General features: G+C 45.4%; 2 protein-coding genes across 2 annotated transcripts in view; one reads left to right on the top strand and one right to left on the bottom strand.

Moving 5' to 3' along the window:
* The window catches only part of T265_00213 (hypothetical protein), a gene marked incomplete at both ends in the record, with an annotated part of 46,811 nt that overhangs the window by 29,353 nt on the left and 3,583 nt on the right, over positions 1-13,875 (top strand). Inside the window, 5 exons of the mRNA XM_009163921.1 lie at positions 19-560; positions 1,907-2,185; positions 2,589-2,915; positions 5,385-5,536; positions 11,582-11,729. Coding sequence (XP_009162185.1) covers positions 19-560; positions 1,907-2,185; positions 2,589-2,915; positions 5,385-5,536; positions 11,582-11,729 — 1,448 coding nt within the window. The remainder of the gene's footprint in view (positions 1-18; positions 561-1,906; positions 2,186-2,588; positions 2,916-5,384; positions 5,537-11,581; positions 11,730-13,875) is intronic.
* The window catches only part of T265_12485 (hypothetical protein), a gene marked incomplete at both ends in the record, with an annotated part of 13,671 nt that continues 10,745 nt past the window's right edge, over positions 10,950-13,875 (bottom strand). The window contains 2 exon segments of the mRNA XM_009164009.1: positions 10,950-11,215; positions 11,224-11,300. Coding sequence (XP_009162273.1) covers positions 10,950-11,215; positions 11,224-11,300 — 343 coding nt within the window.

Here is a 13,875-nt window from a genome sequence, read left to right as displayed (position 1 = left end):
GCGGCTGGTTACCGTTAGATCCCCGCCTGTTCGGCCATCAAATCTACGTCTGCTGGAGTGAGCTGGAATCAGTTAATTTGGTTCGTTTCATTATCCCCAGCAGATTACTTGACGGCATCTCCGACTTACAGATCGGGAACTCACAACTTGGTGTTGCACAATCATTGCCATCTTCATATACACCTTACGGCTCCATCCGTATGTTATTTCGCACAGTACGCACTCTGTATTTGCATCACATTGTGTTGAAGCACATCCTTAACTCACATCTCACCGTCTATTTGTTTTTGATGTCCCGCTATTTAGAGCGAGTTGCTTCGGCATTGGAGCAAGCAAAAGATCGCTTAGCAAAAGCATGTACTAAAGCTGAACAGGCCCATACGAAGGCTGTTAATGCGGCTGCTGAGAGGGAGAAAGAAAAACATGAAGCGGAAGCTGCCCTGACCGAAGCGAAAACCCGTGTTGAGGCAACAGCGAACGCATTGAGAGATAAGACAGCCGTGAAAGAGACTTTACGTCTGGAAGCGGAAGAACTGACAAAAGAATTGAACGTGTTGAAAGTAAGCGAGCTTTCTCTCAATAATTTAGTTCCATCATAAAATTTGATTGCTGTTTCGAGCAGGCCGCTTACACGACCATGTTTAGCTTTATGCACCTTATCCTTCCTGATCGCTAGAATGTTCTGTCGGCTTGCTACAGACGTCATGCTCCGGTGCTGAAGTCTCCGGGATATGTGCATGTTAAGCACCAGATATCTTGATGGTTTAACTTGCGGCCATTATCCCGCACCACGTTGTCTAAGGGGAATATTCACTAACAATAACAGGCCAGCTGGCTTACGGACTAAGTTTCCAAATTTTCTCAGTACTTGTACCATCTCAACCAAGGGCCTATTTACTTTTAAATGGTCTCCCTTTAAAAGAGTTACTACTGTGGTGGCTGTCTCAGATATTCAACGGAAGTTCGACTCACATGAGGCTTTGCTGCGAAGCTGCTCCTTGGTCGGAGGTCTGGAAGGCAGCCCTACAAATAATACTGATACTCTTAGTCTGTAGCTTGCCTTTCTCCACGGAATTCCTTTGTAGGTGAGATTCTGACATCTTTCTGGATCCCAAAAAGTTCAAGTATCAAATGCTGTGGACTGTGCTGATTACGCCACTATGCTTTGTCTCAGTCATTGACCCTTTTTTGTCCAGGCGCAGGCAAAAGGGTAACGGATGCGGAAGTCCTGATTAGAAAACCCAGTTGCCTCAATAATTGCCTTAGCCTCAGTTGGCGATCCGCGGCGAGACATGTCGTACGTCACAATATAGTGGTTGATGTCATACCCACGTAGTTCTGGATAGAGCGATGAACGCCACCTACTCAACTTCGTTTTATCACTTGCTATCCAAAGACTATACGCTGGTGAATTTTGGTGTGTTATACCAACAAGATGGATCAGTGGTCAGAGCGCGAATTTACTGACCGGAAGGGTCGTCGTTCAAACCCGATCTCTGCATTCGACTTTCCCTGTCTAGGCTTGGGCAACCTGGCAGTATCTCAGCCCTCGTGCTCCCTTCCGGTGGCATGGCAGTGGCACCGAAAGGGTGCTACAGCTGAACGATTCATTATTTGATTATTTTTATACCAACAATTCCATTATCCCCTAGTTTCGTTACTCAACTCTTAGCAGGAGTGTCTACAATATCTGATAAAGTTCTGATCAGGAATTCATTAAGGGTGGCGGTAATGTGTTATCTCTCCGTTACCTAATTCCAAAGGGGAAGTGCTTTGCGCTTCGGTCAAACTTGTACGAAAACTCCACAGCAACATAAGATATTGGCATTTTCGGTATTCGGCTTGCTGTTTCCTATGTTCTGACTCCATACTGCACCGTACACTTATTCTTCCAATCGTTTTCAAGCTGACCTTACAAGAGGCGGAAGCCAGTCTGAAGGCAGCGGAGGATGAAGTCGCAAAGTGCACTGAAGAATTAAAGAAGGCTACGAGAGAATTGCAAGAGGCTCGAGCCGCGGTCACAAAGCAGCGCAATCTGATTGACGAGACAGTACGTGCCTTGGCAGCTGCCGAAAAGCGTGTCAACCAACTCGTACAAAATATCAATCAAACTAATGTCCAAATCGAGAAGCTCATGCATCAGCTGGAGTTACAGACAAAAGAAAGTGAAGAAGCCGGTTGTAAGGTAGGTTTTGTATTCACCGTACATTTAAATATTGACAGATAGGGTCGGTTATCTTCCATCGTGCATTTGCATATTTTCTCGTGCAGCATGGTCACAAACCACTGAACACCCTTATTTATCCGCTCTTACCTGCTGAGCGGGTTGCATCCTTGGTGGCAACATGATGTCGTGCGACCCATCCCTTGAATTCCTTAGGCTTATAACTGCTTGCTTTAAAACCTTCCAACGAGTTGTGTACTCACTTTTGATGATTCTGCTGCACTTTATCAGGAGACATCGTTCGTATATTGTTTGTGAGTTGTTGTTTTTCGCCGCAGGGAATCATTTTTTTCTGTTTATGAACCGTAACCCTCTTTGTCAATAACACTAATAATACAGAAGCGCCTATTTTAATTGAATTAAGATCGAACGCCTGTTAACGGCACATCCTTGGATCACTGAGGAGCGTCAACATTTTGGTGTCGAAAATGGCGCATACTGTTTTACCACCCGAGATCCCAACGAGGCGCGTCGGCGGATACAAACACTGAAGGAACGCCGAGAACGTCTTAGTCGCACAGTGAATATGCGGGCCATGAACATGCTTGGGAGTGCCGAAGAACAGTATGCCGAACTGATAAGACGACAGGAGATCGTTTTGGCTGATAAGCGCAAAATTCAAGCTGTCATTGATGATTTGGACAAACGGAAAAAGGAGGTTCTAATGAGTGCCTACAACAAGGTTAATGAGGTGAGTTTGCGATACGTATTGATCGTAGTTACTGTGGTTTCGTACTTTGATCATGGAAGTTTCCTTATGGTTATTTAACACGTGGCTTTTCGCCTAGCGTGAACAGTCGAATGAATTTAGAAACTTCATGGAAATTCTGATAAAAAATACTCTTTGAAGTAAATGGTGTCGTCTAAAGGCAGTGCTCCAATGTACATTGAGCCAATATGATTTACTGTGCGCGTATAGTGGACACATTTCATATGTAAGAAGGGCTTTGTAAACAGCCAATAGCTTTGTAGCTGCGTAACATTTTGCTTTTGACACAAAAGCTCCTTTAAGCCAAGTGAGTAGGTTACTAAGGTGATCGGGTTTTAAGGCAGAGAGAGAACCAGTCAATAGGAGCTCTTCAGCTTAGCACACTACATCAGTGTTGAATGTCAGTTAAAAGTTCGCATCGGTTACTGTGGTCGCTTAAATCTCACGGTCGATAGATTAGAGGGATTTCAAATCATTTTTGACCGGGTTAGGATCCTAGATCTTCCGGTTCATGACGCTTCAATGGGTGATTCACTTTGGGCAGCACTGATAAATTTGCCTGTGTATGGGTTACTAAGTGTTGCGGTAACTTAGTTGAGATATGTGAGATAAGATGGATTTTTCGATCGAGTTGGTTCATGCGCTTCATGTCTAAGCTACTTCTGTTGATGACTCCTGTTTGCTGATAGCTGCACACCACCACCTGCCAGCTCCGTTGGTCTAAAACCACTCTCCACACGCTTGCCGGTGCTACGCCTTCCATTCTATCCAAACTGGGATGCCTAGCGATTTCCACCGCCTCGGCCACTAGTTTCTGTGACGTGAACCGTAGTCTCAGCCCCGAAACTCCAACCTTTTCCAAATTTACTTTTTTCCTGTGTTCAGTGCATGTTCCGCCTCGCTGGATCCCTCAATGATACTCGATGTATATCTGTTTCTCGGTGGCTTGTTTATTTTCTTGTGTGCTCGTCTATTCTGGTATGAAGTTATCTGGCCTTCTGTTCTATATAGACTTTAGTGTTAACTTAGCAGTTAATTTTGTTCGCCGGAAGACGATCCTTCAATTGCACCAGCGCAGTGTTTTCCTTCTGGAATGCTACTCTTTCGTTAGCCGTGCTTAGAATCCTTCGGATGACTTCGGATGTCCCTAGTTTATAGTGGTCTACATGGAATAACGGTAGTCTCAATCCACTCCCCGTTGGGTTTCGCCACAGGTACCAATACCCTTCGTAAATGATGCCTAATCAAACTAACTGTATATTAACTGCCCCAAAGTTTGTTGTTTCAATTTAGATCGCTCTCCAGTTAACTTCTATGCACAGGGCTTTCACTTGGCTGAACATTAGGCAAGCAATACCGGCGTATAACGACTTCGGATGGGTAGACGAGCAATTCAAAGTCGCTTCAGTGTCAGTGGGTTTCGCATATAATGTGGTATTTAGTTTTCCTCCGACCTTATATGTCATTCGGTCTAAGAAGGGTATTGTAGTGGAAGTTGACTCTATCTTCATACTAAGTTTGATGTGTGGAGTCAGGCCCTTCAGATAGTTGTAAAACTCACTAACCTTGTCTCGTTTAATCACGACGAAAGTCCCACCTACTTTACGCCGAAACATCTTGGGTGGGTACAGGAATCCACCTAAAAATTTCTGTTCAGAATCCTCCTCCTGCATAATAATATCTGCCAACTTAGTAGCCTGCTCACTTGGCCTGACTGACCCTTTGCATCAAAGGCGAAACATTCCCAGCTGTAAAACTACCAACTGTTTAGTAGGCCCTTTCAGAACGACAACTTCTCAACCGGTTCCAAACTTTTCCAGTTGATTACTTGATATCTAATTTCAGAAATTTTCCAGCCAAATGGGCTTCCTAAGCGCTTTGTTGCAGTCGTTCGGAAGTCGAATTGTCGAAGTGTAGATCTGCATGGCTTGATAGCGAACATTTCCCATATTTTGTGATCAAAACCGGTTTTCACGGAATGGGGAATCGCCTCCGCAGACTGTAAGTCTCAAAGCGCAAGCACCGCGATCTCACAACAGGATCACATCAATGACTGATTTACAACAGACCGATAATGTTGAAACATGTCTGTACAAGACAAAACGATGAAAATAGATCCTGAAAAAGGAAGATTCCACTCCTAGTCGTGCCCGAAATCAAAGCCTTCGGTGCCCGCAGTTCACGATGGTGCATACGCCACACTAATCTCACGGGAAAACTGAACCAGGTGGATTGACCGGAACTGACTTTTTTCATTAACTTTAGTGCCAAGTGGGCTTATACGGGGTCCATTTCAGCATGCAACGACCAGTATAACTTGCTAAAGGAGTGATAGTGACCTCATCCACACGCTTGGTACCTAGGCGGAGCGAGTTGCTTTCTAGAAGGAGCTGTTAATGCATCTGCACCCTATAAACAGTCTCATTATCTTGCTCCGCTTTCTTCGTTCAGGAATTTTGTAATATCTTCGGCACACTTCTTCCGGGGAGCAAAGCTCGACTCCTTCCCCCTGAGAACATGACGGTTTTGGATGGTCTAGAGATCAAGGTGGCCTTTGGTGATGTATGGAAAGATTCCCTCAGTGAACTGAGTGGGGGTCAGCGGTGAGTTCATTTCTAACATTCAGTGCAATAGTTCTAAGTTCTTCAGTTGGACTGCTTAATAAACCAGTGCTGAGTCTGCGTTTGAAAGACTTAGGCGAGCCTATCCTCGCTACTATCATGAACAGAATCAGGAGTTGAACACAAGGACCCCGTCTACGTTTTTGGTCGGTTTTTTGCCTAGTTCATCTTTGAAATGTCCTGACTAACAAAACTCTGTTTTGACGACACTGCAAACTCCATCAATATTTCCACATTTTGGGAGAAACACCATCCTAAAGTTTATGCGCTCATCTGTATACCACTTTAGTTTTGACGGGAGACGCACCTAGAACTCATCTGATTCTCTCGTTTATGATGTTGTTATGAGTAGCGTATTGTGTAAACATCCTAAGAGGTTTAGAAGATATTGAAGTCTGAAAACTGAAATGTTTTCTACGGGTGATCAGCATTTATACGGTTTCAGAACGGCCACGGTGGCTTACTTTGAGGGAAATTTAGGAGATATTGCTCTTAGGAAGTGGCTGCTCTGCGCCATGTCGTCCACCCACAAGTGCCTCAGATGTAAAGAGTATCCCAATGTGCGCACTTTTAATTGTTCGAATCCCCGTTATGAAAAAGACACCAAGCTAGGATAGCGGGCACACGGTCTAGTGTACTATTGACTTTTAAGCAATGTTTGACGTCTGTATGGAAACTGAAATAATGCCTGTGACCGATTGGGGGAGATTGCTGTCATCTGAATGATGGTTATCGGAAGTAGCAGCCTCAGACCGGACGTTCGTTGTTTCAGGTAGCTAGAGGAAATAGAGTGAAGTGATCCCTATGCAGTCAAAATAACAGTTTATTGGCACTTCGCTCGAAACTATTTTGATCAGTAGGTATATAAGCGTTTTGCTTAACTGCGACAAAAACCAAGAGGAACTCTTTAGGATGTACACAATACGAGATGTCATAAAGGTGCATCTGCTCAGAGCTTCGTAGACTGTCGCGAACGTGATTAGTGCTGACTAACAGCGATCAGTAAACGGAGCCGAACCTCCTGATAGACCGACAGTACCGCCGTGCACGGGTACTGGTATCGCTAGTCGCTACCATCTATTCAGCGTTTAATCAGGGTTTGTAGTGAAAGCCAAATCACTAGTCACGATTTTTGATGTCCAAATATGATGCAGAAATGCTTATGCAAGGATGTTAAATATTCTCAATATGACACATAGTGGCGTTCCAGCCACGTTTACACATTACTGCAGCTGCGTGTAAATAACAGATATGTCGCTCTGACTGTCCTTTCATTTTGTGCGTAAACGCACATGAACGGTGACACCGTGTAAACTGGGTCCCATGTGATCTTGGGGTCAACAATGATATGGTAACTTCTTGTGCATCCCCATACTCATTGTCGAACACCTATAGCCGTCCTCTTCGGCCTCAAATGGGCATCCAACTCGACCTAGTGCACCGTTTATCGGCCCAATGCAAAATCTGCAAATACGTAGAGGGTTGCGAAGTAGTCTGTTCCCCCCATTCTCTACTGTGCGTGAATGAAACTACAACACTCAGATACCGTCCACCTTAGATCCATGGTTCACAGTAAGCCCACTGATTTAAGTTGACCCTTAATAATAATTGCATAGCCTTCTAGCATCAAGGTCACTGTCTGGTTACATCTGTTGATTCGCCAACCTGTTGTATCTGACTACACGCTCCTGTGCCCAGTGCCGGAAAAAATACTCATCAAAGGGAACATAACAGCTTTATTGCGAACAAGCGTGTGCGAGAGCGTGAGTGCCGAAAATACAACGGCATCAGGTTACTTTATTGGAGGGACACTGTCTGAACTTGGTCCAACGCCGACTCGCTGTCTAGCTTTGATACAAGTCTGTGACAAGCTGCATATTGAGGGAGCGTTGTCTGTCTGGTCAGCATCTAGTGGAGTTGAATGTCTCACGCATTCAGTGGCAGGAATCTGACCTTCTGAATACTGTTGCACGACGTAGTTCTGACCCGTTTGTTATTTTTGGTGAGTGTTGATAATACAAAAACCACAAGACGTTACTCCTCCGTTGATGAACCTAATTGTAAATGTAAATTCATCTCAGCAAAAACGACCGCATTTTCATGGACATATCCTGGAGTCTCTTGTAGACAACGGGTCAATTATTATGGATTCCGTTCTGAGCGAATATGAGATTTTTTAATGATCGAACTTCATTATCAATAATGCGGGAATTTCGGAACTTCCATTTTGGTTTCTAGGCTGACTAGTTTGGTCTTTTTACGAGAATACTGAGACGAACGAGCAGAGTACAGTAGTCCTTTCCATTCACCTCCCTCCAACAGAAACCAACTATCCGTTGAAATTGAAACCATTTTACTCCGGTATCGTAAGGTTCGGCTAAGAATTGGTGCGTTCTGAGGAACCACCACTCAGCTCCTAACAAAGACCACCCTAGCTGTCTCTAAGATGCATTTTCTCTCAACGAAGACCATTTTCATGTGTTTTCCACATTCTTAGCCAATCAGGTACGTGATTCATCGCAACACACAAGCTTGTTTCCAAATATGAAACTTAAATATCACAGTAATGTATGAAAAATTGACCCCTTCAAAGAACGGTTACTGTCTTGAAGAGCAGCGGTATTCATCGTTAAAGACTAGGTAGGTGAACTAAACTCCATTTTAGCGGAATACACTCATTTGCAAACCCACCAATTTGTTTTTGACGGCAAACTTATCTAGAACCCAGCTGAATCTCTCGTTGCTTTTCAGCAACTGAATGTGTTGCACCAAGCCGCTTCATTTTTCAGTTGCTATGATATTCGAGTCCATTTTGTTGTCCTAATGAAATGTCGAAACCCCATTATACGCAGTGTAGAGGGCAAACATAACATGAACAATGCGGTAAACTTCGCAGGTCAGCTATGTAACACATTTTTTTAATTCACCTGGGAGCTTCCAGCTTTCTGTGTAGAGTATTGGTTACTAATGTTCAGACAGAAACCGCTTAGTGCACAATGTACGACACCGTCGCCGCCCTCATTTACGTGACTTTTAGAACCGTGAGTATTAAAAAACAACTTACATATTGATGCAACTTGTTGCACTCACGAGGCTCATTCGAATAGATGTGCTTTCCCTGAGGATGCATAACATCATTCGCCGAAAGGAACGACTTAGCGTGCGATTCCCCCGAAGAGAGATGGCGATTCCAATGATTTCATTTTGTACTACTAAGTATATCATATACGTCGTCGGCTGGCGCGCTGTGTGCAATGTGCCAAGATGACTGTGGTTATTTCGGAAGTTAGTGCATTTTCAAAATAGTCTGTGTTCGGCACATAGCTAAAGCAGTCGCTCGCTATTCATCATCATCACCAAAGACAGCAACATCAGTGTTGCCACTGATGCTTCACTACCGTACAACTATAAGGTTCGTCTAGTTATATATATAATTGTATTAAAAGCCCCACAGAGAAGAGAAGAGAAAAAGAGTGGGTGAGGGAGGGGACCTGGTGCTGGACTAAGTCAAGCATACTGAGGTGCCTACACCTCCAACCGCTCAATCAGACAATCTGGAAAGAAACTGACAGCAAGAACGACATTGACATCGATTAGCCGCCATTTCTTGCAACGTCTCCAGCCAAGCACAGACGGGGTCACGAGGACCCCATCCTGGGAGGCGTACAACACGAACAACACCCAAACTCTCTTTGACGCCTTTCTGCCAAGTCATGTGCTGTCCACCTCGCGGTTTGCGCCATCCTGAAGGAGGCACGGAGAACAACACTCGTCTCGGTAGACGGTGTTTCGGCATGCGTAGCACATGACCGAGCCATCGCAGTCGATGATGCTGGATGTTTTCCCGGATTGACGTGCCTGCAGCAAAACCAAATACCCGTTTTCTAATCGCCTCGTTACTGACACGCTGACGCCATCCAAAGCCAGCCACGCTTCTGAGGCATCGGTGGTCGAAAACCTGAAGACGTCTCACATCATCTACCCGAAGAGGCCATGTCTCGCACCCATACAACAACACAGCCCTTACTGTAGCCTGGTACACACGACCCTTAAGATCCAGTGAGATGCCTTTTTGACGCCACAAGTGACGCAAATTAGCAAACGTGATTCGAGCCTTTGAGATTCTTGCACTGACTTCATCAGACACACTTCCGTCAGAGCTAATACAACTACCGAGGTATGTAAAGTTTTCCACAATCTCCAGTGGTTCTCCTTGAACTGTAAGGGATATGTTCGCAGATGGCACGTTCTGAAGCAGGACTTTGCACTTTGAAGGTGCAAGGCGCATGCCAAATGATGGTATGATGGCGGTCAGTTTATTCAACAGGGCTTGTGCTTCGCTAAGGTCTTCAAAGATGAGGGCGATGTCATCTGCGTACTCCAGATCGACAAGGCTCTCGCCAGCAACAATTTGAACACCGGAGTTTTGAAAACCGTCCAGTGTTCGCCTCATTATTTCATCGATGACGAAGTTGAACAAGAATGGGGAGAGTGGGCATCCTTGTCTGACACCACTTTTTGTAGGAAAGCTTTTGGAGAGCTCACCATACACCCTCACCCGCCCAGAAGTATGTGAATATAGAGATCGGATTATGTTTACAAACTTCTGGGGCATACCCTGTTGAGCAAGTGTAGTTAACAGAACTGATCGATCAACAGAATCGAACGCACCCTTGAAGTCAAGGAATACCAGGATTGTGGGTCGTCTGTACATGTGGCGTTGCTCTAACACCTGACGGAGTGTGAAGGTGTGGTCAACGCAGCCTCTACCCGGTCGAAATCCCGCTTGATTCTCACGAGTCAAGACTTCGCGTGCCGCCATAAGACGCCAGAAGCCTTGTCACAACAGGCGTCAAATTAACACCTCTGTGGTTGTTACATTCACTGCGAGTACCCTTTTTGAAAATCGGCACCACTATCGATTCACCTCAGTTTTCTGGGACCGTCTCCTTCTCCCAGATGGACTCAAATAGGCTAGACAGGCACTGGCTGAGGAATCCACCGCCATCCTTGAAAAATGCAGGTGGAAGGTCGTCAGGACCAGCGGCACGATGACACTTGAGTAGAGAAATGCATTCGGACGCTTCTGAGACTGAAGGCGGCTCCATATTTACGGTCCACCTTTCTGTTGAACGCCAGGTTTCTGGATTGGAGGTGGCAGATGGCCAGCTGAATTGCTGCCCGAAGTGCCGTGCCCAGCGGTCCAAACGTTCTGCTTTGCCGCATATCAGGAAGCCATTTTGGTCCCTGATTATTTCGTTGACAAGAGGTTTCCGAGGACCAGTCAAAAGAATCAAGTGGAACGATTTGCGCACGTTTTCAGCATTCTTTGCATCTTCCATTTCTTCGACCTTTTGGGTCCACCAAGCTTCTCGGTCTGCGCGAACACTCAGTTTCACCTGGCGTCGGATGATGCGCCGGGTGGTGCTGTGGAGGCGACCAGATGGAATCTGTCACCGGGTCTCCAGCAAAGATACGGTCCTATCAGAGATCCAATGCTTGGATGGGGTTGGCTGGGTTGTACCGCAAACAGACATTCCGGCTTTGAGTAGCACTTTGGATAATGTTTCCCCTGTGGTCGTTTATATCCGACACCGTTCTGTCCGGCAGGCTTCAGAGGAGCTGGTTCTGGTAGTTTCGTTTGACTTCTGGGTCCACTAGCTTCTCACTGGCTAAGCGAAGTGTGCGCGACTTGTGTGGAAGGTGGTTTTTGGCACAATTCCAGTTAGCATTCGTACGATGGTGACTTTCTTAACGATTATGATAGTTCGCTATCTTTGCTGTTTTTATTGTATTGTTTTGTTTCAGAAAATAGGGTCCACGTTATTAATGCAGTTTTCAGCGTATCATTGAACTATTGTTCGCTAGTGCAGTCGACAGATTCTGCCTCCCTCTTAACCAAGACCGCTTCAACTGCTCTCCGTGTTCGGGGGAGGGGGTTCTACCATATTTTGTGTTTGCGCAGGCAACTTGTGTATTTCATAACCGTAGCAATGGCCCTGAGCTATCATTTCACCCTTTTTCCAGATCCCTTGCTGCACTCTCTCTCATTCTTGCCCTGTTGCTGTTTAAACCCGCACCACTGTATATTTTGGACGAGGTGGACGCAGCCCTGGACTTATCGCATACTCAAAACATTGGACAGTTGATTAAGAATCACTTTCAGCATTCTCAAGTAAGTGGATATTTCAGTTAAACTGGGCGCTAAATTCCGATTAAAAACACTCGTATGGTTCGGTTGCCGTGACCGACTTATAAAGAGCATTTCGATCGCCTCAAAATTTGAAAGGGGAGTGTACTGTACCACGAGGATCTGAACTGTCACCTTGAAAATGTGAACCGTGTAAAACCGGAAGGGACCTTACGCACTTTCCATTTTCATTTTTTAATGTCAGGTCGCCTACATTGTCTCACTTGGAGTTTGGATAGCGTAGGAAAATCAGCACGCACTACTGCTATTAAAATGACTGCCACTCGTTCGGTACGAATCACAATGGAAGTTGGGCGCGGTCGACCAAAGGTCGCTTTAGATGTAGTGCTCCTAGAGGTGAGGTTCTCAGTGGGCGAACCCACGCCACACGATCGTACTGTCCAACGTGAAACTGAAATGAAATTATTCTACCTCGCGTATTTGTCTCAGTACTCACATGACATTTACTGATACCTAAACTGTTGCTTCCCAGCAAATTCGTCTCAACTCGTATTTCAGTAGACGGATATTGCGATTGGATCAATAGCTAACATGCAAGCTCTGCGAGAGTAAAGCTCAGCACTAGGTACGAATCCCACGGGCGCTTCTCACTTGACAGTCAACCACCATTTTGCTTTGGAAATATAGCCATCAGGGACCACAATTAAGCGCGTTCTACTGTGTATTCCTCGAACTGCTCAGCCAGAAAATCACCACACCTTGAAGTAGTTTGCTTGAACTTACACACACAACGACATACCGAACCACTTCAGCTCACGCTCCGATCCTCTCACCTCGGTCGGTAGTAACACATGTGCTACAAAGTTACCAGGCTTACCGAACAAATCGACCAACAGGACAGATAGCTATGGAGCACTGGAACAATAATTAAGTAACGGTCATTCATTTCGTGAGAAGGAAGAGAACGCTAGTTTCTGTTATGGTTGTTCAAAACAAAAACGGTTTTGGTGTTTTTCATTCCCTTTCCTACAGCAACACTTTAGCGTTGGGAACTCTGTTTTGAGCCAGACTCAAAGGATGACCAGCGAGCATTAGGGATTTTCGAGTCTTTGTCACGAGGCGATGATTCAATTATCTGATCTTGGTGTCTGTGGAGTCTGTCTAACTAGACGGTATTGGGAGGGCTGGAAGAGAGCCTGGATCCCAATGCAGTTGTGCACAATTCCTATTTTGATTTTCTGATATACCTGGGGCAAATCTGCAGTTTATACAGGTAATCCCACATAAAGGACTGATGATCCAAAACTATCTAGTGTGTCCATAATTTCGACTCCTGTCCGGTTTGTGCTCTTACAGGCTCACGTAAAACGTAAGATTTGAGCGGCTTAGAATCTTACATGACGCTTGAAGCCACCAGATTAATCGCATCTGGCATTCGGTACACAGTTTAAGGGCGTTGGGTCCGTTAATGAACGGTAAGAAATAACCAGGATGTACAACGATTCAACGCCAGTATATTAGATCCCGCATTGACAGGTCATCACAAATGCGGGGAATCCTAGGGTTGGTATCCTTGTGATGCTGCGGAAACATGCTGATCTACTGGTATTCACTGTGGAAGCATTCGGTGAGGCTACCTGACACCGTGTGTGCTCGGTCATGAACATGGTCGGTCGAATCGGTGAAATTTGGTTCGTCGTTCTGAGGTTCGATTGGATGGTGGTCCAGAAACGAATGAGGGTACCCATCGTTGTTTCAGTATTCATCTCAGAGAGATACTTCAGCTGTGAAAGAATTGGTGGACAGGCTTTTATGGTGTCAGAAGGTGAGGGCTCATTTGACTTAGCTGGTTACAGATACGGTTTCGTCCCTTTCTATAACCGATGGGTTGCCCAATCTGCTACCAACGCTTCTTTAGGCTTCTGCGTAGTTGTGTTCCGGTCTTAGTATCGTACCGAGGTTCCCATGCCAAAAGTTAAGCGGGGACCGTAGCTGTTGGGTGACTCCGAGGGCATCCAGTATTGTGCCGGAATTGTGTAATCTTCACTGAGGAACACTCAGGAAAGGTTTAAGTAGTCCGCGGAGATGTGGATATAATTGTGTCAAGTGCGGGTTCTCCGACGACACTGCATGACTGAAATTGGTGGCTCTTCTCCCACTATAGGGTTGG

This window comes from Opisthorchis viverrini (genome assembly GCF_000715545.1).
Source record: "Opisthorchis viverrini unplaced genomic scaffold opera_v5_2, whole genome shotgun sequence".
NCBI classification, from domain to species: Eukaryota; Metazoa; Platyhelminthes; class Trematoda; order Opisthorchiida; family Opisthorchiidae; genus Opisthorchis; species Opisthorchis viverrini.
Note: the sequence above shows the minus strand (reverse complement) of the source record. Positions and strands in the feature narration are given on the sequence as shown.